Here is a 23,406-nt window from a genome sequence, read left to right on the forward strand (position 1 = left end):
GTTCAGTACATGGTGCAGGTAGGCAGGAAGGAGGGGGATAGATTGTGATGTGTGGAGCAAAGATGGGTATGGGAAAGATGAGAGAGAGGAGAGAGGAACAGGAGCCAAAAACATATACACAAACAAAAAAGAGTGCTAAGAGAGCTTACTGCTGGAGTGGAGAAATGAGAGACTGAGAAATGGGGAAAAACAAAAATTTTAAAAAAGGGTAAAAGAAAAAAATGAATAAATTGAGAAACTGGAAATGAAGAAAGACAAAAAGGGAATAAGAGAGAGAATAAAACAAAACAAAGAAACAAAAAACAAGAAAAAAGAAATGCCCCCAGGGATGTCTCTGTGAGTCTGCGCAGAGTAAGGGAGTAGCTTCCAAGCTGCGCAGTACTGCGCAGCTGGAATGGGTTCCCAAGCTGAGAAAAGAAGAAGAAAGCAAGCAAACAAATCAAAACAGAACAAATCAGAGCAAACAAACAAACAAAAGAGCCCCAGGGGTCCCACCAGCGTGGTGGCATGGGCCGGGAAGTAGTTTCACAGTCGAGCAGTATTTCACAGCCTTTAAGGAAGAAGCAAAATGGTGCACGGAGCCAGGTGTGTGAGAGAAAGGAGGGGGAAGTGTCGAGAGGTAAGGAAGAAATCTAAAGAAGTAGAAAAAAGCAACACCAGCAGCCAACAAAAGGCATTCAGGGAGCAGGCCAGTGTGGGTGGGTGGAATCCAAGCAACATCGGGGTGAAGCTGGTGCTTCCCAGCCAGGAGACTGTGGCTGCAGGAAGCAGAGGAGGCTAAGTGGGAGTTAAGAAGGCTGGGGGGTGGGAAAGCCTATGTTGCTGTCTCCTGCTGGAAGCTCCATGAAGCTGCTTTCTCATATCCCCTGTTCACTGATCTCCAATAAAAAGGGTAAAAGAAAAGATGGCGGATCCGTGCTGCTGTAGCTGATAGGGAACCTCTGCATGTATCTCTCCTCGCTTTCTGTTCTCGGTCAGTTTCTTGTTCCAATCAGTGCTTGGTTGAGTTCTTTATCTCTTCATTTGATGCGTAGGGTTTCAGAATTGGCGTGTGACTCTGTTTGACTTAGTTTTTCTGATCTTTGCTGTGGCGGGATGGCGTGGTGCTTCTGACTATAGCACCATGTTCCCCGGAAGTCCGCATCTTTTGATTTCTTGACTGCTGCTTCCACGGGTGCTGATTGTGGATCCAAGTAAAATAAAATCCTCGACAACTTCAATACTTTCTTCATTTATCACAATGTTGTTTATTGGTCCAGTTGTGAGGCTTTTTGTTTTCTTTATGTTGAAGTATGATCCAAACTGAAGGCTGTGTTCTTTGATCTTCATCAGTGAGTAATTCAAGTCCTCTTCACTTTCAGCAAGCAAGGTTGTGTCATCTGTATAACGCAGTTTGTTAATGAGTCTTCCTCCAATCCTGATGCCACATTCTTCTCATATAGTCCAGTTTCTCAGACTATTTGCTCAGCATACAGATTGAATAAGTATAGTGAAAGGATACAACCCTGACACATACCTTTCCTGATTTTAAACCACTTTTTCTGTTCGAATCACTGCCTCTTGGTCTATGTACAGATTTTGCATGAGCACATTTAAGTGTTCTGGAATTCCCATTCTTTGTAATGTTCTCCATAATTTGTTATGATCCACACTACCTTCGAATGCCTTTTTGTAGTTAGTAAAACACAGGTAAATATCTTTCCAGGATTGTCTACTTTCAGCAAAGATCCATCTGGCATTAGCAATGATATCCCTTGTTCCACGTTGTCTTCTGAAGCCAGCTTAAATTTCTAGCAGTTCCCGGTTGATGCACTGCTACAACTGTTTTTTAATTATCTTCAGCAAAATTTTACTTGCATGTGATATTAATGATATAGTTCGATAATATCTGCATTCTGTTGGATCACCTTTTTTTGGAATGGGTACAACTATGGATCTCTTCCAGTCGGTTAGCTAGGTAGCTGTCTTCCAAATTTCTTGGCATAGACTACTGAGCACTTCCAGTGTTGCATCCATTTGTTGAAACATCTTAATTGGTATTCCATCAATTCCTGGAGCCTTGTTTTTCACCAATGCCTTCAATGCAGTTCCATAAATGTGCCGTTATTGCTGGTGTCTGCTCTCCAGAGCTGCTGTGGAGGACCTGGGGACAGGGTGGACATGAGAGGGCCCAGAAAGGAAGAGGAGCTCTAGCCTGGCAGGAAGGACCTAGCAGGAAGGGTCTGGCTCCCAGCCTGACTCTGAGAGGATAGTCAGCAGCAGTGGGTGATCACACATGGCTTTTACGGAGATGTACTTGGCAGTGTCAGGAAAGACTCAGGGGCTCTGCCTTGGTCATTGCAGTAGCAGCTGGGCATCACCTGGGCCTGACTAGCAAGATGAAACCACACCATAGATGAGGGTGTTCAGGACCAGGGGAGCTGCCTTGGAGGCGGATTCCTCTGGCTCTGGAGGGGAGGATGGGATTGCAGGGAGTTTTAGTCGTGGAGGAGGCACAGGGGAGGGGAGCCCTTAGCTCTTCACCCCGTAGCGCCCCTTCCAATCGCTCACCTGCAGGGTGCGCCTGCTACTGAGTGCGCTGAAGAAGGGCAGCTCAGGAGGGCAGCGAACATCTCTCACGTCACGGCAGCACCGGGGCTGCCAGGAAAAATCTCTTCCCGCTCCTTGCCCACAAACCACTGGGCAGGGGTCCCAGACCCCAGTGGCTACTGATCCTGTCAGGGAACGAGGTTGGTACGGCCGGGTAAGGGTTGCTAGAAACTCACCTGGCCACGCAGAGCACAGCAGTTCCGGTTAGGTTACGAGGACACCAGGAAGCGCGGGAGGATATCGCGCACAGCGCCACCAGGTGGGCGCAGCGGAATGGTGTCAGCGGCAGCCCCCAGCGTCCAGAGCGAGGTCTCCCGCGGTTCTTGGAAGCGGGTTCATTCCACAGCGTTTCCAGTGCCACCTTTGCCGGACCTGGCAAGGCACTGGATGAACCAGTCAGTCCGGGCCAGGCCCTTTGGGGCTCCAGTGGGTGGGTGGGGGATGGGAGAGTACGGGCTGCTTCAAGGTCGCCTGGTGTGCTGACTGCGCTCCCACGGCTCCTCAGCCCTCGCCTCTGGCTCCTCTAACTGGTGTCCCACGTGCTGTGCCTCTCTCCAGCTCCCACGACGGGCTTTTGACGGTGACTGCAGGCTGCCTTGGCGTACGTGTGCTCGCCGGCCCAGTCCCTCCAGCGCCATCTGGCGATGTCCCCGCTGTCCCCTGCCCCTGCGGCCCTGCTTTCACCTCTCACAGCTTGGTAAACCCATGCGCTCTCAAGCTCACGATTGAGTTATCCCACCCGAAACAGCGGTTCTTGGCGTTCTCTCAGCCGGTAATGTCTAAACCTAGAGTTCTGAGTGAACCAGGAATCCCTTTCCTTCCCTTCCTTCACCCCTCAGAGGCAGCCCTCGGGTCTAGGGGTGGGAGGACCCGGAGTTTGTTGCACTCAACCAGGACATAGGCCCAGAGCCCCTGGGGACTTGTTAGGCCTGTTCCTGCTTCAGGGCCTTTGTTCTTGACATCTCCCCTGCCTGGAATGAATGTCCCTTCTTACTACTCAGAACCTAGTCCCAGGACATTTCCTCAGGTGAATGGGCCTCCCCTGACTGCCCGCCTAGCCCTTACAAATCACTCTCTATCACCCCTTTTCCTGTTCTGGTGACATTTGCCACCCTCTGGAATTGCGGCAGTTTGCTGCCTTGTGTCCCCAACGCCAGGACAGCAGAGAGTGCGCACTCTTTGATGAATGAATTCGTCTACAGTTCCGCTCCCCAGTGCCGGGACGACTCTCGAATTCTAATGCGATTTTGCGGTCCTCAGAGTCTTAATTTTTACGTGTGGCAAATTAGGAAAAAAGTCCCCTGGATGCGACGTGGGGTGCGCCTACCTCTGTCGCCAGAGATTCTCACTGGATCGGTGCCCCCAGTTCCCTCAGCCCCCAGTTTCCTGGCATCCCGAGTTCTCCGGCGCCCCCAGGTCCCCATCGCCCCGAGTACCCCGGCGTCCCAAGTCCCCCTGGCGGTCTCGCGGGCAGAATTTGCCCAGCAGCCTGGCGGCCCTTCCAGGGCTGGCTCTTGGTGACGTGGGGCGGGGCCGAGGCGGCCGGGGGGCGGGCCCGAGGCATAAGCCTGGCGCCTGCGGCGGCGGGGCCCCAGAGCGCAGCGGAGGCGGATCGGAGCGGGCGAGGCCGCTGAGTAGAGGTCCGGCCGGAGCCGATCCGCCTCCCCGGCGCGCCGAGCCCCGACGGCCGCACCATGGCCCTGGAACAGGCGCTGCAGGCAGCGCGGCAGGGTGAGCTGGACGTACTAAAGGCCCTGCATGCCGCCGGCCAGCTGGGACCCTCACTGCGCGACCCGCTGGACGCGCTGCCCGTGCACCACGCGGCCCGCGCGGGCAAGCTGCACTGCCTGCGCTTCCTGGTGGAGGAGGCCTCCCTGCCCGCCGCGGCCCGCGCGCGCAACGGCGCCACTCCGGCCCACGACGCCGCTGCCACCGGCCACCTTGCCTGCCTGCAGTGGCTGCTCTCGCAGGGCGACTGCCGAGTACAGGTGGGTCCGCGTCTCTCAAGGGCCCTCTCTGGCCTGGAACCCCCTGTGGCTCAAGGGTGAGGTTGGGTACCTCCCTGGCCCAGCGTGGAGTTCCTTCCAGAGGGCTTTGCATGGGGGTGGGCTTGAGGGGCTGAGAGCACTCAGGTAGAGGCCCTGGCAAGTCCTGGCCGCTCCCTGGATCGGAACTGGGAGATGATGAACCACAAGAGAATTGAGTTCCACTGGGCTAGTATTTGGATACACTTGTGGTGTAGTGGTTAAGAGCTCTGGCTGCTAACCAAAAGGTTGGCAGTTCAAATCCACCAGGCGCTCCTTGGAAACCCTATGGAGCAGTTCTACTCCTTCTGTAATAGGGTCGCTGTGAGTTGGAATAGACTCCATGGCAACGGGTTTGGATTGTTTTTTTTTTTTGGCTGGTATTTACAAAGCACCCAGGAGAGGTGAAGCACTGATTCCCGAAGTCCCGCGGGGGTTGGGGGTGCACAGAGCTCATGTCTTCCAGGATCGGGTCTGGAGGCGGGTGGGCAGAGTCACCCATTCCACCCCAGGCTGAGATGCAGGTGTCCGGAAGGCCAGGGACCTCCACCAGGCTCTAGGCTGACTCCTGACCTCAGTGCCTTCAGGTCTCCCAGCTCTGAGTTGCTTTTCCATCACCCCTGCCTGTCTTCCTGAACCCAGGCCCCACCTTTTCTCACTCAGTGTCCCCTAGGCTGGCATCAGCCTGACCCCTCCAGAGCTACAGGAGGAGGCAGCTCAGGCTTGACAGTGGCTCTCCTGCCCGGTACCTATTGGAAATAGAGCATCCAACAGGTACGATACAGCTCCTGCTCTTCTGGAGCTCCCAGTCCATGGGGGCCACAGCCAACAAACCCACAGACCGGAAGTAAACTAGATGGCATCAGGACTGCTGGGTCTTGTCCCAGAGAGTTACAGGTGCTGCTTAAGCTGGGTGGCTGGGGAAGGCCTCTCTGAGGGGTAACCTCCGAGGGGAGTCCTGACTGCTGAGAAGGAGGTGGCCAGGTGGCAGACAGAGAGTCCTGGGCATGAGAAACAATAAGTGCAAAGCCCTGAGGCGTGCAGATTCTTGCCCTGTTGGAGGGACAGCAAGGAGGCGGGCATGAATGGAGTGGAGAGAGGGTAGGCGAAGCTGCCCAGGCTGGGTCCTGCAGGGTCTAGTAAGCTAAGGTTAGGAATCTGGATGATACTCTGGCTGCAGAAGGAAGCCAATGGAGAGTGGGCCAGAACTGACTTTCTACTTAGAAAGACCACCAGGTTAAGGGGAGGTAGAAGGGGAGAAGTCCCTGAGTTGGGGCCAGTGGTTAACATGCTCGACTGCTAACCGAAATGTTGGCAGTACAAGTCCACCCAAGGGCACCTTGGAAGAAAGACGTGGTGATCTACTTCCGAAAAATCGGCCATTAAAAACCTTACAAAGCACAGTTCTATTCTGATACACACGGAGTTGCCACGAGTCGGAGTCGATTTTAAGGCAACTGTGAGTCGGAGTCAACTCGACGGCAACGGGTTTTGAATGGTTGGTTTAGACCGGAAGGAGGCAGGGAGCCAAGGAGCTGGCTTGCTTTGCTCCAAGGATGGCCAGACCCCCACCCTCACCCTCCATCCTCAGGACAAGGCCCCCTCCCACTCTTCCTGGAAGATGGCTTCTTATCTCCTAGCTGACCCTATTACCAGGGGCTCCTGGCCACATGGTCCCTGCCCACTCCTGGGGGGTGGCATGCTCTTCCCTGAGCCAGTGTCCAGCCCTGGCCGGAAGCCTCCCTCTCCTCCCTGAACCCAGTGTCCAGCCCTGGCCGGAAGCCTCCCTCTCCTCCCTGAACCCAGTGTTCAGCTTTGCCCGGAAGCCTCCCTTGCCACTGCAGAGGAGGTGGGAAGAAGCATGTGGCCTTGTGCCCAGCTTATCAAGTCCTCTGCCCCCAAGCCCCAGTGGGCTTGGGTGCTGGGGCTGAAAGTGTATGTGTGAATGTGGGGGTGTTGACCTTGGTCCCTGGTCTTGCCCAGCCTGGAGAGATAAGCAGCTTTAGATTTGGGCTACAGCGTGCTGCCTCCTGGAGCCTACACAGCTGGTGGAGCCCTGGGGACAAGCCAGAGCCCACAGGTCTGTGGCCCTCTCTTTATTGCTGCCCCCACCCAGAGGCTCAGACCCACAGTCCTTGAGGCCAGTGGGAAGGGAGGGCCTTTCTCAAGAGCTGGGTCCCAGAACATACTTCACCTGCTCCTGCTCAGATCACCTCTAGCCAGCCCCATCCCCTGGGCTCAGGGGGACAGACTGAACCCATCTTCTGGTCATGCACAGGCTGCCCAGCATACGGGAGGGCCTCAGCATCGTCCTCAGCTTCCTGTGGGCCATTGGCACTCAGTCTCGTCTTCCTCCCTGCCTCTTCCTAGCCGGCGGCCCAGTCTGTTTGTCCTGCCTCAGCCTCGCTGACGATTCCCAGCGGTGCCCTGGGCCCCCGTTCCCTGCTTTCCTCCTCTGTTTCTTTCAGGAGCCCCAGAGCTTCCCTTCCCTCAGAGCTTGGCCCTCCTCTACCTCAGGGTCTCTCACAAGTTCCTGCTGCCTCAGCCCCCTCTGTCCCCACAGTGCCCTCTCTCTGGGCTTCATTTCCTGGTCCTCATCACACAGTGCCCACCTCTCATGGCTGCCTCAGCCCCTCCCCCATACCTGCCCAGCTCCCTGCCACCTCTGTCGTCCCACGTGCTTGGCGCTGGAGCTTGTTCTGTTCCAGAACCAGTGCCCACTCTCCCAAACACACCAGCCTCTGGGCTCAGACTTCCGGGTACTTGGTGATTCACCTCCTTACCCAGGTGACTTGCAGTACCAACCTCTTCTCTTGTGGACCCACACCTGGAGGCCCAGAGATAATGACGCATTCAGAATTCTGGGCCCAAACCATCGGCCCCACCCCCTCTGGGGTGCCTTGAGAGGGTCTTGACCAAGCCCCTCCCAGGGGCTGCCTCTCACCCACACCTACTGCCACTGGCTGACTGCCCCAGGTCTGCCTACCAGTACCAGAAACTTCCTTCTCTGCAGGGGCAAGAAGATGGTCTATTCCCCATGGCTGGGAGCAGGAGGGTCTGCTGGGAGGTTGAGTTCTTGGTGGTGCCATTCACAAAACAGAGGCTTCTCTTCCCACATGATACACTGGGAGGAGGGAACAAGGGTTCCAATTGGATGCAGGGGTGAACCTCCCCATCTTGGTGCCAGACTGGAGTAGCCCTAACAACCTGTCCTTCCTGGTCCTACTCAGCCCAGAGACCTCTACTCACTCATTCAGACATTTGTACCTGGTTGCAAGCATTTGGGAGAGTGGGCACCAGTTCTGGAACAGAATAAGCTCCTAGCACCAAGCACATGGGACAACAGAGAGGTGACAGGGAGTTGGACAGAGGTGGCGGAGGAGCTGAGGCAGCCATGAGGGTGGACATGGTGTGACGAGGACCAGAGATGTAAGCCCAGGTGAAAACCTGTGGGCACCTGAATGTCAGACGCTGTGGCTCTGGGCCATGTCGTGAGAGCCTGCTGTGTGCTGGGCATGTCAAAGGGTGACCTGCTGTCCTTGGAAGGGCCCAGCACGGTGGGCCATTTGTGGACCGAGGGTCAAAAAAGGACAGATGCAGGACTCAAACCCCTGGATCAACGCAACCCCCAAAACAGTGGCCACGTGAGGTCTGGCCTCCCTACCAAGGGCAGGCAGAGAGGACAGACTGCTCTGAGGGCTGCTGGGAGGTAGGAGGTGGCTCGAGCCAGAGGTGGCGACAGGGCAGGCTTTTGGACTAACTGCTCTCCTCCCACAGGACAAAGACAATTCTGGTGCCACAGTCCTGCATCTGTCTGCCCGCTTCGGCCACCCCGAGGTGGTAAACTGGCTGCTGCATCATGGTGGTGGGGACCCCACTGTGGCCACAGACACAGGCGCCCTGCCTGTCCACTATGCCGCCGCCAAAGGAGACTTCCCCTCCCTGAGGCTGCTCATCAGACACCATCCTGAGTAAGGACACCCCTTGGGGCCTCTGGATGGGGTGGGCCAGGGCTCAGGGGAGGCCAGAGCTGGCCACATCATCCAGCATTCCAGGGAATGGCCACCCCTGTGGCCTTCCCAGTGGCCAGGGAGCCAGGCCGGAGGCAGCACCTACCCCAGCTGAGATTTCTCTCCTCCTTGGCAGCCCTCCAGGGGCTCCGCATGGTCACTTGCCCCAGAGCTATGCAGGCAGACACTACCCTGGGGCTCTCTTGCACTCAGGCCTGTGCCAATCTGCAAGGCTGTTGTAAATGGAACAGGGGTGCGACGGCACCTTCTAGGCCTCCACAAGTAGGAAGAGGAAGAGCCACGTCAGTTATCAAACTCCTTATCCAGCACGTCCCTGCCTTGCCCAGACTCCCACCCCTTCTCCTAGCCCCAGAGGTCCCTGGCTAGGCCATCAAGAGAGCAGCTGGACATTTCTTGTGGCCCTTTCAGCCCATCCTCACTACTCAGGTGGGGATGGGGTGCCCAGACCTTCCAGAACCCTTGGCCTGAGTGGCTGGTCTGAGAAAGTAGCTGGTCAGAGGGCTGGGAGCTCCCCAGGGCAGGCTGGGGGCATACAGAGAATGAGGCTCACATGGGGATGCTGGGAGACAGCTACCCAGACCCATCTGAGGGAGTGGGGACCTGTGGCCACAGGGGCCTGAGCTGGGATGGGGGCTCTGACCAGCAGCCCTTATTAGCTAAATGGTGAAAGACGTCCCAGCCTCTGGAGAGTGAGCAGCTTCGGAGTGAAAGGGTCCAGTGACTCTGCTCCTGAGGGTGCCTACAGGGCCACTGGGCACCAAGGAGCAAGCAGGAAGCCAGGCTACTGCATAGCCATGTGGCAGGGTGGCTGCAGCTGGCAGGCTCTGGGGCCAGGCACACTGGCATGGATGCAGGGTGGCCCTCACAACCACCAGGCCAGGCTCCAGTGTCCCCTCGGCTGGTTCTGTTCTCCATAGGCAAGGAGTCTCCTGGTTTGGTCAGTGGGAAGCCAACAGGTGCTCCATATAGGCAGGGACTCTTTCCGGCTACCTCACCAGGGGCCGCTTGCCAGCCAATTCGGTGTGAATTCTCACTTCCAGACAAGGTGGCAGTTGGGTCATGTCAGAGACTGGAGGTTCAGACGAGGGGCCCAGAGACCCTCAAGTGCAGGTCCCCACCTGGACCCATCAGCACTGACCCCTGAGTTAGACTTTCTGGATCGGCATGTGGGAGCCGCAGCTGTGAAGGTCCCACCCCCGCTGAAGTGATTCTGATATACACACAGGGTTGGGGACTGCTGCTCCTCTCCCACCTCCTCACTTAAAGCAGAGGACACTGAGGTCCCAAGAGGGGAGGACCGTGGTCACACAGCAAGTAAACCCTCTGTCAGACCTAATGTGCCCAGGAAACTACAGCTGATGGCAAGGTCCACTTAGCCCAAACTGTGTGACCTGTGACCTGGAAGTGTAACGCAAAATGCAGACAAGAAGGGCGAGGGGAGCCCCATTCAGGCCAACCCCTGAGCCCCTCCTCACAGAGAGGCCTGGGGCCCGGGGTGAGACAGAGCTCTTCATGGGCTGGGGTCCCAGGCCTTAGGGAGATTCTACCTGTTCCGTGGTACACCCTTGTGGGCTCAGGGTCCTGGGCACCCTGGCCCCCTCCCAGGCCATGCCAGGTACTGGCTGTGATGGGGCCCTGGTGCCGACTTTGTGGCCAGATGGCTTGAGTTGATGGACTGCCAGCCGCCCTAGGAGTGGCCATGAATCTCAAGGAGGAGGACAGGGGACTCAGGTTTTGTCCCTGCAGTGGTGTGTGGCCTGGCTGATAAGGAAGTGCCTTTGTGTAGTTGCCAGGCTCGGCTCAGACAGGCGGGGGTGGTGGGGAGTTGAGGTGGGGCCTGCAGAGCAGGAGGTCAGGGACTCATGGGCCCACGTAGCCTCCCACCTTGGTGGGTGGAGAGTCCCCCTCCTCAAGGCTGGGGACGCTCAGGGCTGGGGCTTGGGGAGGGCAGAGGCTCTGGCTGCCCCGGCAGTAGGGTCCAATCAGGGGACCTAGGTGGCCAGCTCAGAGCTGCTCCTGGCTCTGTGCTCTCGTGCGCCTCCAGCCTGCTGTGAATCACCGTGAATTATTCACAAGGGCTCAGCTCTCTCTCTGGTGGCAGGTGATGGAGGAAGAGCTCCGATACAGGTGGGAAACTCGATCCCACCTAGGGAGGCCGAAAAGGCCATGGCCATGGCAGTGACAAGCTGCAGAGGAGGTGGCGGGGGAGCCAGCCTCAGGAGGGCTTGGGGAATGCCCAGGCTGCTTGGTGAGAGTAGACCCGTGGGCTGTGAGAACGGGCTTGGGATTGAGGAGGACCCTGCACCCACCCAGCCTACCCCCAGTCTACTGCATTCATTGCAGAAATTCTCCCAGAAGCAGAATTGCCACAATGCCCTCAGAGCCACTGCCCCTCTGAGGACCCTCCCTCTGAGCTCCCTGTGGAAGGAGGATTCCCAAGCTGGGAGGCCTAGGGGCAGGCAGGAGCCGGGCTAGGGCTGTTTCTGGCCTTGGGTCTCGAGGGAAATGGAGGCAGGGCCTCCTGGGCAGGAGCTATAGTGGCAGGGGGAGGAACGAAGGGCCCCACTGGTGCAGGTGGAAGAGGGGCGAGGCGCAGAGAGCCCTTAGAGCCCTGACCACCCTCCAGGGTGGTCCAGGCCCAGCAACAACCTCATGCTCACTGGCCTCCTCCAAATTGGCTTCTGGCTGCCCTGGGGCCTGAGCAGCCAGCGGGAGCCCAGACCACAGGGAGCCATGGGGGCTGCTGAGAGTAGGGAGGTTCCGACTCTCCTTTCCCTCTGGCTCCCATAATCTCTGGGTCAGTAGTGAGCTGGAAGATGAGTCTGCCCAGAGACTTTTATCAACTCCAGCTCTCTGAAGCAAGGCCTCCCCCAGCTCCCCACCCCCACCCCATCAGGAGGGGATTGGGACATGCCCTGGCCAGGAGGCCAGGAGGCCAGGAGTCAGGATAAAACCGCCTGCTCCACCTGCAGGATAAAGCTCCCACCTGCTGAGGGCCCCCACAACCACCTGAAGACGTAGGCTCTAGAATCAGCCCATTTTACAGATGGACTCATTCAGCTGATACTTAATGAGCACCTATGCCAGGCAGTATTCTAAGTGAACCAACAGACAAATGGCCCTGCCTTGTAGAGCTGACGGATTTGGAAACATCGTCTTAGAGAGGCTCCGTGACTAGCCAAGGTCAGAGGCCATCACTGATTTGCTGAGGGGTCACACCCCCTCTCCAGTCTGTCCCCCACTTCCAGTCTGGCTCTGGTCTCTCAGGCTCTCTGGTTCCAGTGAACAACCAGGACTTCCCCTTCACTTAGAGCAAAGTGTCAGCATGGAGCCTGGCCGCTCCCTCTTCCCAGCCCAGCCCAAGGGCTCAGGCAGCCTCCACGTGGGGCAGAGAAGGCTTCTGTCCCCTTTGGGTGGAGGCTCAGCTATCCCCCTGGAAGGCTGGGGTTCTGCCTGGGCCTGAGGCTCTCCCGTCGTACCTGCTGGCCTTGTTTCTGCACAGGCAGGGGGCACTCATCCATTCTTCATTACCTCCCCGCCCAGGTCCACCCTTGGTGTTTGTCCAAGTCACTTCTGAAACAAGGCCTGGGGGCGGTGCCTGCACTGGCCAGTCTTCACTGGGGGTGGGGTGTGGGCAGCAGCCCTTGTGCCCTGAGCCAGGTGGAGGCTCTGAGAAAGGAGGGGCCTAGGGAGATTGGAAAAGCAATTCTGGAAAGGGAGAGGGGCCCAGGAGGCCCGCCCCCCAGGAACCCCTCACCCTACCTACTCCTACTGCTTTCCTCCCTGTTCCAAGACCCCGTCATCTCACGGGGGGCTAGTGAAGCATTCCCATCCCCAACTGTCTCCCTGCCTCTGTCCTTGCCCTCTTCCTGAGTCCTTTGAAAATGTCCACTCACTGTCAGCAAGGAAAGACCACTTCCTGACAGTGGCCTTGAGGCCCTCCTCCATCCAGACCCTCTCCCTTACCGTACCTCCAGCTGCTCTCACCATCGATTACCCTGCTCCCCTTTCCTAGCCTCTTTGCTGTTCCTCTAACAGGCTAGCACCCCAGGGCCTTTGCACTCACTGTCCCTCTGCCTGGAACTCTCCCCCAGAGTGCCCCACAGCTGCTCCCTCCCTCCTTCCAGCCCTTGGTCCTACCTCACCTTCTCTGTAGGGCCTGCCTGAGCCTATTTAAATGACAGCCACCCCCCACAACACAGACTCACTCCCTGTCTTCCTCACCCTGTTTTTTTTGATAGATGTTATTTATTACAGCAGTTTTAGGTTACAGAAAAATTGCACAGAAAGTAGAGGGAGTTCCTCTGTGCCCCCTCTGCCCCCTGCACACTGTTTCCTCTATTATTAACATCTTGTATTCCTGTGGTATATTTGTTGCAACTGATGAACCAACATTGATACATTATTATTAACTTAAAAAAAACAACTCCATTGAGTGGTCTCCTGGTGACTCCATGTGTGTCAAGAGTAGAACTGTGTTTCATAGGGTTTTCAATGGCTAATTTTTCATAAGTAGATCACCAGGCCTGTCTTCTGAGGGGCCTCTGGGTGGACTCGAACTGCCAGCCTTTCAGTTAGCAACTGACCAGTGAGCACATTAACCAGTTGCACCACCCAGGACTCCATTATTAACTAAAGTTCATAGTCAACACTAGGTTCACCCTTTGTGTTGTATCATCCTATGGGTTTTGATAAATGCAGTGTCACGTGTCCACCTTTACTGTATTATACAGGATAGTCGCACTGTCCTAAAGATGCTTCACCTATTCATCTCTCTTCCCTCTTCCTGAGCCCCTGGCAACCATGATGTCATTAAAATCACATAGTCTGTAGGTTTTTCAGACTAGCTTTCTTGTTCCCAGTTCCACCAGGCCCCTCCTTTCTCAGAGCAGTTTGACAGGAGGTGCTGGGCGTGTTCCTTAAGTGGGGGGAGGGGTCAAGGAAGGCCTCTCTGCGGAGGTGAGAGCTGAGGAAGAAGGGGTCAGCATGCGAGTATCACAGGAGGGGCACTGGCGAGTTCGGAAATCTGAAGGTGGGCTCAAGCTTGGCTTTCCCAAGTATCCGAAGGAAGGCCCGGGAGGCTGGGACAGCTGCAGGAAGCGAAGGCTTCTGAAAACATTCCAGGCTCACTCATGCATTGGGATGTAAGGCTGATTGTTACTAGTTATTGTTCTTATTAGTTGCCATCAAGTCAATTCCGACTCATGGCGACCCCACGTATACAGAGTAAAACTGTGTTTCATAGGGTTTTCAAGGCTGTGACCTTTCAGAAGGAGATTGCCAGGGCCTTTCTTCTAAGGCAGTTCTGGGTGTGTTTGAACCAACCTTTTGGCTAGTAGTCCCAAGCATTAATCCTTTGTGCCACTCAGGGACTCTTGGCTGTTTTGGAACCCTGCTGAATTCCGGGCTGCGTTTCTTCCCTGGGCCAGGCCTAATCTGGATCTTTTAAAAGAAGCCAGGAGGCGTGACCGGAGGACACCAAGAGACCCAGAGCAGGCAAATGCTCCGGGACTTTCTCTTCATAGCTGTCTTACAGCATGATGATGAGATAGTGTCCTCACAGTGTCAGCCCTTGCTGGCCTCTCTCTGGGCAGGAATTATTGGCAGTGGGAAGGACCACTGGAAACGTAAGGCTCAGTGGGCAGAAACAACTCCTTGTTCCTTGTGGCGAAGTTAACAGTGAGCTGGCCCAAGTCCTGGATGGATGTCCAATAATGCTTACAAGCATTCTACATTGCTTTTGTGTAATCAGAGTGTGACTTAATAGTTACAGTCTGTCCAGATCATCTTTTTTCCCAAGAGAAAGAAAAGCAAACATGCTGTGATTGATACAATCAGTGCTAGGGAGCCTCAGACTGAAAAAGAGGGCTTTGACCAAACGTCTTCAGTGACTCCTAGGCTTTGGGCTCAGGAAGGAGGGTAGCATGGAGTCCTTTACTGAGACAGAGAAGGTGGAGAGAGAGGGTTTGAGGGCAACAATCCGAGAGATCTGCATTAGGCGTGTGTCTGAGTTCCCTGGTGCTGCTGTAACACAAATACCACAAGTGGGTGGTTGTAAAGAACAGAATTTTGTTTTCTCACAGTTCAGGAGGCTGGAAGTCCAAATTCAGGGCTCCGACTCTAGGGGAAGGCTCTCTCTCTGTTGGCTTCACAAGGGTGAAGGAAGACCAAGATCAACAGTGGAAGGCTGATTCCCATGAGGCAGAGGTCAGACATGCCTCCCCTCTCTGCCATCTTTACCAATTCTGACACCAACTGTCCCTCCCACCAAACTCTCTACTTCTCTGCTGTGTTCGATAATTCATTGAAATGGCCACACAGAACTCACAGACAGTACTCAAAATTATGGGGTTTATTAGGGAAATAACAGTTTACAACTCAGGATACAGTTCTTCCGTCAGGATAGCCTATTCTCAGCCATGCCCGCAGGCATGCCTCTCTCTCGTCCTCGGCCTCTGCCTTGCGTGGGCAAGTGTTACAAAAGTCTCTTAGCTCTGCCAATACGTGCCCAGAGGCACCCCACTCTGCCAGTAAGCCTCGGCCAGAAGACACTCAGTTCTAGTGCCATTGGTCAACAAACCTAGCTCCACCAAGTGCCTGGAAGTACCCCACTCCGCCAGCAAGCCTCCTGCCTGAAGACACTCAGCTTTCTCACTCCGTGGGCTGGGAAGCCCACTGAGCCATCTCCTGCCAGTCTCTCCAGCTGCCATTTCTTTGCCACAGCTTCTCAACGTCTTCAGTGTTACAGCTCTCTCTCTCTGTCTTCTGGTTCCAGGAGCTTCTCAGCACAGGGATCCCGGGTCCAAAGGACATGCTCTGCTCTTGGCTCTCCTTCCTTGGTGGTGGTGGGATCCTCTCCTTCCCACCTGTGGGATGGCTCATTTCAAGCCCAGCAGAATAGCACAACTAACCAATACCCTTGGTGGCCACAATTACCCTATTTGCACAGTCCCACCCAACCACTTGGGTGGAAGTTACAAGACTATGGCGAGAAAAGCCACACAAAAGCGATCAATTGCACAGTAGGGTCAAAAGCAGGCCCTTCAGTGAGACAGACCCAGGCTTAAATCCTATCTGCCTGTTTCTCGTCTGGTGACCTTAGTCCTGTTACTTAAGTCCTCTATGCTTCAGTTTCCTGGTTTGTAAAAAGGGAACAATACTAACACCAACCCCATGAGGTCATCACAAGGCCTAGATGAGAGAATGTGGACATTGTGCCCATTACAGTGCTAGACAGAGAGTAAATGTTAACTGAACGGTAGCTGCTATTATTGTTATTCATTATTATTATTACTACCCAAAAAAAAACCCAAACCAGTTGCTGTAGAGTTGATTCTGACTCATAGCAACCCCCTGTCTGTCAGAGTAGAACTGTGCTCCATAGGGTTTTCAGTGGCTGATTTTTCGGAAGTAAATCTCCAGGCCTTTCTTCTGAGGTGACTCTGGGTGGATTCGAACCACTTCAGTTAGTAGCCAAGTGTTAACTGTTTGCACCACCCAGGGTCTCCCTTTACCGCTACTATTACTATTAATTCATCTCTCCAGTAATGGGAGTTTTATTTTGTTTTCTTTCTCATCCATATTTTTATCATTTTCCCCAGTAAGCATGAGGATGCCCACCCTTCTTCTTGCCTCCAGGCCGAGGTAGAAGAGGATAACAAGGCTGGGACACCACTCTCACCCACGCCCATGAGCGTAGCTGCCCCATGTCCTTAGGTATTCCAGGCCAGAGGCTCTGACTCTAGAATGGGGGGTCATGAATACAGGGCAAACATTAATACTAACAGTGATAAGCTTGATCAGTTACTGGGTGGTTATTATGGGCCAGAGGTGCATCCAGCTCTTCACCTGGGCTGACTCACCTGATCCACACATCACCCCCTGGGCGTCAGCAGCATCTCCTGCTGCTGAGCACTCCCTACTCCTTGAAGCTCCCTCTTCACCTGGTCTCCTCCCACCTCCCCGATTGCTTCTTCTCTGTCTCCTTTGCTGACCTCCCTCTTCTCTCTGACCGCTTACTGTTGGAGGCTCAGGCCTGGTCCCTGTTTCAGCGTCATCCATTCCCTCCACCCCAGGGCTCTCTATGTCACTGCTGGGCCAACAAGTCCCAATTTCATGCTTGACTACTAACCTAAAGGTTGGCAGTTTGATCCAGCCAGCAGTGCCATGAAAGAAAGGCCTGGCTATCTGTTTCCATAAAGATTACAGCCAAGAAAACCCTATGGATCTGTTCTACTCTGTAACACATGGGGTCGCCATGAGTTGGAATCAACTTGATGGCAATGGGTTTGGGTTTTTTGGTTTGGTCTCATCCTTGAACTCTAGACTCAAACTTCCTGCTTGACTGATGTTTCTCTCTCTCCATGTAGGTGTCCAAAGGCACCTCAAACTTCCCCTGGCCAAAAGTCAAACTCTTGATTTTCCACAGTAAGATCTTCCTGTCACAGTAAGAAGCAACTCCAGCCTCCAGTTGCCCTCACACCTCATTCGCTCACATCCAATCTGTCAGCGGATCTGGGGCTGCCCTTTAGAACAGAACTAGAATCGCGACGACCCATCACCCCTGCTCCACCCTCCCTCAGGCCATTGTTACCCTGCCCTGGATTATTGCAACCACCTCTACCTGTTCTCCCTGCTGTGCCTCTGCCCCTTTGTGGCTAATTCTCAACACAGCAGCAGCCAGAGGGACCGAATTTTGGATCCATTTGCTCTGTTCAGAACCCCTGTCCCTCTCCCATCTCAGGGTACAAGCAGACCCTCTCAATGGCCCAGGAGGCCCTCCACGAGCTGCCTCACCTCTGCACCCTTGCAGCTTCAGCCAAACTGGCCTTCTCTTTCTGTTCCTGGAACACACCCCATGCTCAGGCTTTGGGAATGCTCTTCCGCCACAGTCCCAGGCCTTCCTCCCTCACCTCCTTCTACCAGTACTAGTTGCTGTGGAGTCGATTCCAACTCATGGCGGCCCTATGTGTGTCAGAGTAGAACTGCACTCCATAGGGTACCTCCAATGGCTGTTTTTTGGAAAGTAGATTGCCAGGACTTTCTTCTGAGATGCCTCTGCGTGGACTTGAACCTCCAACTTTTCGGTCAACAGCCGAGCTGGTTAACTGTTTACACCACCCAGGGACTCCTGCCTCCTTTTAGTCTTTGCTTGTTTCTCATCTTCACAGTGAGGCCCTCCCTCAGTCCCACCCCCAGCCCCTGGCATTCCCTCTCTCCTGTCCCCACTTTATCCTTCTCCATAGCACTCATGGTCATGTGACCACCTGTGCATTTCTTCATTTTTTTTAAACTCTTATGCAGCTATTTATTTAATATTTCTTGATTTTTTTATGGTCTGTCTCTTGCAGCTCGATTTTCACCTGTTCTTTGTTGAGTGCTTTGTCCCAGGTGTCTGGGACAGAACAGGCGCTCAGTAAATGTTTGTCAAATGAATGAACGAATGAGCCCTATGAGAAGGGACTACTGTTATTCCAAGAATAGAGGGGTCCAAGGTCTCCCCAGGGCCTCCCTGTCTCCAGAGCCCATGCTCCTTCCTGTTACTCCAGAGGGCTAGCTGTGGACGGGCTTGGGAACACGGACAGGCTGGTAGTGCCAGCCAGTAGTCTGGCAGGAGGCTGCAGCCACCGCTGCCCCCTGCTGGCCCAGATCCTGCCTGGTGCCAACTCCTTGGACCTGAGCCAGCTGGCTGGGCGTCCTGGGTCACGGGCACCTGCCAGCTGGGTGCTGGGAGGACGGGCTCACTGTACACACTGCCTTGGCGTTCCTGAAGAGCCAGAGGGGGCCCTGGGGCCCTGGGTGGTGGCCCCCTCCAGCCTCCGATCCCCAGGACCCCAGCACTCGCTGTGCCTTGGTTACGGGGTGAATAATTCAGGCCACTGGGTGTTGGTCATGAAATATTGAACAGGCTGTTACCGATGCACCAGCATGGGAGTGCATATGCAGGGGCAACACAGGCACTGGAGCGTGGAGACCAGCAGCCATGGGCCAGGGTGTTCCTGAGGAGAGACATGTGGGTGGGTGCTTGATCTGCCTCGTGTGCTTCTGAGCTCTGGACACAGGTGTACTGACGTGGGACAGCCAGGCCTGGCCCCTGCTTCACCCCAGATGGGAGAAGGGCCAGGCTCAGCATCAGCATGGCAAATGGCAGCTCTGTTGTCTGGGGAGGGGTGGTGCCATGTTAGATAGGAAGGGGAGAGCAGGGGCTGGATGCCATAGGGTCTCAGGGGTCAGGGAAGTGGATAGAGACCCAGGGTTGGAAGGACAGGGAGAAGTCAGCGGCGGGGGGGGGGGGGGCGGACAGAAGAGTGTGGGAGGAGGAGAGGGAGCCAGGTCATGGGAGGGATGACAAGAGGGTGGATGAATGGGCAGGTGCAGGAGGAGTGGGTGGCCTGGTGTGGTGTTGATGGACAGGCCAGCAACTGGATGAGTGAATGAGTAAATGTGTTGATGGATAGGAGGGTAGGTGATTGATGTGGGTGGATGGTTGGTGGGGAAAGGTAGGTAGGAGGGAGGATGTGAAGTCAGATGAAGAGTTGCCCTTCCTGGGGCAGAGAGGGCTGACCCAAGAACAATAGGACATACCCACCACCTTTGACTTCTTTAACTTTGTGGTGAGAGTAGTGGGCAGCTCTGGGGTCTGGGCCCAGGTTTCTGGCTCCACCTAGTGCTCAGCTATGGTAACTGCACGCTGGGCTGTCCATTCCTAAACCAAGCCTTAGAGACACTCATTTGAAGTCAAAAAAATTGAGGCTCAGGGCAGTGGCCAGGCCAGTGTCTCTGCTCCCCTGCAGCAGTCCCTGCCACAGGGCCGGTTCCCTGTTCCCCAGTCAGGACAGCCCCAAGCTAGGCCCCTGGGGGTCCGTGGGACCAGATCCCACCCACTCCTCATTCCATCATTTCAACTCCCTACATTCCTACTTGGGCCAAGCCCTATGTCACCCACGGATGTGTGTTCAAATGCCACTTACCAGCTGTGTAACCTTGGGCAAGACAGCCCCTGAGCCTCAACTGTCCCTCTGCAAAATGGGAATGATAATAGGGACTAACAGCATTCAGAAAAGACCTGCCTGCTAGCATGTGCTCAGAAAATTGTGGCCACTCGGTGGGGTTGCCAGAATTACAAACAAAGCAGGATGCCAATTAAATTTGACTTTCAGATAAACAACGAATAATTTTTTAGTATAAGTATGTCCCAAATATTAAGACCCGAGGTGACATTTGTCAGTGTGCCTGAAAAGGTAGGGAGAAGCCAGGTCACTGCGGTCCTTGCCGACCTTGGTAAAAAAGGCAAGTGACTCAGAAAGATTTGCATTTCAGAAAGGAAGGGGCAAGCCAGACGGGACTCAGAGAGAGTTGGGGAGGCAGGGGCCTTGTGGCCAGGCTCTCTCCAACCCATGCTCCCAGCCCTCCGGGCTCCCCGAAGGGGCGGAGGGGTGTAGGGAGGCTTGTGGGGCGGGGGACGGGGAGCAGGAGCTGAGAGCCAACGGGGATGCGTCTCCTCAGGGGAGTGAATGCCCAAACCAAGAATGGTGCCACGCCCCTGTACCTGGCATGCCAGGAGGGCCACCTGGAGGTGACGCAGTACCTGGTGCAGGAGTGCGGCGCGGACCCGCACACGCGTGCTCATGACGGCATGACACCGCTGCATGCCGCAGCACAGATGGGCCACAGCCCGGTCATCGTGTGGCTGGTGAGCTCGGGGAACAGGGTGGGGTGGGGCCCAAGCGGAGTCGTCATGGGGAGGGGCAGCCCTGGAGGCGGGGTCAGCAGGGGAGGGCGGGGTCCGCCGGGGGCGGGGCCAGGAAGGGGATGGTACCCAGCCCCCGTCCCTCCTCCTCACTTCCACTCCCGTCCAGGTGAGCTGCACCGACGTGAGTCTTTCGGATCAGGACAAGGACGGCGCCACGGCCATGCACTTCGCGGCGAGCCGCGGCCATGCCAAAGTGCTCAGCTGGCTCCTGCTGCATGGCGGCGAGATCTCAGCCGACCTCTGGGGCGGGACCCCGCTGCACGACGCCGCGGAGAACGGGGAGCTGGAGGTCAAGACTGGGAGCAGGAGGGGCGGGACCGGGCAAGGAAGGCGGGGCCGGGCACGGGTGGGAGAGGCTGGGGCCCAGGCGGGGCGCGAGCGCCCCCTGCTGGCACCGCGCTCTCAGCCCAGCCCTACCCTGGCGTGGGGGTCACCGCTCATTGTCGGAGTTCTCACTGCGTGCCCCCACAGTGCTGCCAGATCCTGGTAGTGAACGGGGCGGAGCTGGATGTCCGCGACCGTGACGGGTACACGGCTGCCGACCTCTCGGACTACAACGGTCACAGCCACTGCACCCGCTACCTGCGCACCGTGGAGAACCTGGTACGTCCCAGGCGCTCCTCCTGCCAACTTATCCCTCCCCCAGAGGTAGTCTTACCCCATGGTTCCGGGAAGTGAAACACTTGCCTGCGCTCACACAACTAGTAAGTGCCTTGACCACCACGACCCCAGCCCAGAGCTCCCGGCCATGTGGAGTGAGAGAGTGGAAGCAAAAAATTCAGGAGGAGGAGAATGCCCCCCTGAGTCATCTTGATAACAAGAGCTAAGGCTGGAGAAGTCACAGGGAGCGTACATACCAATGGGAGCAACCAAGTTTCCTCAGCAGGCCCTTCGTGGAGTGCCCTCACCTACTCACCCACGTACATTAGCTCATTTAACCCCCACAGCCACCCTCTGAAGTACGTAGTGTTAGTGTCTCCATTTCACAAGTGAGGAAACTGAGTCTCAGGGAGATTAAGTCCCTTGCCCAAGGTCACACAGCTCTCAAGTGGTGGATTCTGGATGGGCCCTGAGCGCCTGACCGAGGCCACCTCTCTTGACCGCTACACTATAGTTTGCTTACTTCATAGCTACTTTGTAACTGGAAACCCATGTAATTCTTTTTAAGTTTTTTTATTATGGTTAGACAGATGGGAAGTGACACCCTGGGACCTGGTGTGGGTGGCTCCAAGCCCAGGGACCCTCCATCTGGTATAGTGTCTGCCTTTGGACAGTCACTTCAAAAGGTGCCTTCCAAAGGACACCGACCAGCTTCAAGGGCAGCCTGGCCATGAGAGGGGCTGGGAAATGAGGCATGGAGGAGAGAAGGCAGGATGGCTGAGCCTTTTCTGTGAGTGTGTGGGGCTGGCTCTGGTTCTGGGAACTCCAGAGCATAGCAAGGCCCAGGGGTGAGAGACTGTGGTGAGACCCAAGGAAGAACTTCCCTCCAGAAAGGGCTGCCCAATGACAGTGGGTGACACAGGAGGCAGTGAGCGTCCTTTCTGCACCAGAGGTGGGTTCCTTTCAGCTGATTCTGTTTGGGAGCTTGGTGATGCCAGCCCCTCCCAATAGCCTCTGCTGTGGTGGCTGCTGCTGGTAATAATGCCACAAGCACCACTCACTGTATTCACCATAAATAAATAGGAATTGTTGACATATATGGATTTACTGGGTACTGTGCCCTGGCACTTCACTAACTTTTTAAATCTTCTTCACAACCCAGTGGGGCAGGTAGTGTTATACTCATTAACAGATGAAGAAACTCAGGCACAGAAAGGATAAGTGACTTGCCTATGGTCACACAGCTAGTAAATGGTGGAGGTGGAGTTCAAAGTGAATACCTTAAGCTGCAGAGCCCGCACCCCTAACCTCTGTTCTCTGAGGTCAGGGCTGAGTGTCCCCTGGTGCCCACTACTCTCAGCTAAGAAAAGAGTATCCTCAGGCTGCCCCCCAAGCTCAGCTCTCCGACTGCACCTTGGCTCATGGGGTATGCAGCAAGGCCTGACCTCCCTGAACTGGGCAGGGTGTGGGGTATGGGAACCCTGGCCCCCTCACCCAGGCGGGCCCAGCTGCAGCAGTGACAGATCCAAGCCACCAAGGATTCTGGCCCAGAAAAGGCAAACACTCCTGCAGAGCCCCTAATTACAGGGCCAATGAGCGTGGCCGCCAAGCCGTTACCTAGTGCCGAGCCTGCTTCCCGCTCCCAGGGGACCTGTGACACTTCTCAGGCAGGGAAGGGGCACAGGGCAAGAAGGAGCAGGCCTGGGCAGGAGGCAGCAGAGAGAGCAGACCTGCCGGCAGCGGGGACACCATGGGCAACGTAAGCAGGGCCCCCACCCCAGCCCGCTCCCACGATGGGAGGGACAGGCCTGTGGGCAGGGGCATAGACGCCTGAGGGGAACCACAGGCTTCACAGCCTACGCTTGGACACAGATCACCTGGGCCATCTAGACCCACACTCTTTCCCCAAGGGCCCCATCAGGAAACGGAGCTGGGCTAGCATTGGGAGGTTGCTCCACGTTGGGCAAGGAGACAGAAGGGATGCTGGCCAGGCAATGAGGGATCTGGGCTCCTCCTTGTAGCCCCAGCTGCTGCAAGTCTTCTCCCCAGCTGCAGCACCAGAGCCCCCTCTCCACAGATACTCCAGAGCCAAGGCCCTCTGCCCCTTGAAGAGGAAAGAGAAGGTGGCATCATTGGCAGTTCTCCCCCTAGGGTCCAGCCTCTCAACCCTCCAGACAGGGAGGAGCCAGGGGGTGGGAGTTTCCCAGGACCCTGTGGGCCTGTGGCAGAGTCGCTGGGCTTGAACCTTAGCCTGGGAAGAACCTGGGAGACCCTCCAGTGATGTGGAGAGGGAGCCCAGAGAGAGACATGGCTCACTGAGGTCGCAAAGCGAGGGCAGGCCTGAGCCCCAGCCAGAGTGCAGCTGATTAGGGGATGCGGGTGCCCTTATGTCCTCCCTTCTTTCCCCCAG

The 23,406-nt window shown here is 55.9% G+C and overlaps 2 protein-coding genes across 2 annotated transcripts in view; one reads left to right on the plus strand and one right to left on the minus strand.

Moving 5' to 3' along the window:
- Positions 1-3,934: 3,934 nt before the first annotated feature.
- On the minus strand, positions 3,935-4,285 carry LOC105756730 (collagen alpha-1(I) chain-like). Its single transcript, XM_012558053.1, has one exon. It carries the CDS (start codon positions 4,283-4,285, stop codon positions 3,935-3,937), a length of 351 nt encoding a protein of 116 aa, XP_012413507.1.
- ESPN (espin) overlaps positions 4,284-23,406 on the plus strand; it is a 33,557-nt gene continuing 14,434 nt past the window's right edge. Inside the window, exons 1-5 of the mRNA XM_004385112.1 lie at positions 4,284-4,577; positions 8,391-8,584; positions 20,150-20,336; positions 20,503-20,685; positions 20,868-20,999. Coding sequence (XP_004385169.1) covers positions 4,284-4,577; positions 8,391-8,584; positions 20,150-20,336; positions 20,503-20,685; positions 20,868-20,999 — 990 coding nt within the window. The remainder of the gene's footprint in view (positions 4,578-8,390; positions 8,585-20,149; positions 20,337-20,502; positions 20,686-20,867; positions 21,000-23,406) is intronic.

This window comes from Trichechus manatus, unplaced genomic scaffold (assembly GCF_000243295.1).
Source record: "Trichechus manatus latirostris isolate Lorelei unplaced genomic scaffold, TriManLat1.0 scaffold00133, whole genome shotgun sequence".
Taxonomy (NCBI): domain Eukaryota; kingdom Metazoa; phylum Chordata; class Mammalia; order Sirenia; family Trichechidae; genus Trichechus; species Trichechus manatus.

What these genes read in the sequence shown, in the direction of transcription:
- LOC105756730 (XM_012558053.1), bottom strand. Translation starts at nt 4,285, where the DNA reads ATGGTGCGGCCGTCGGGGCTCGGCGCGCCGGGGAGGCGGATCGGCTCC.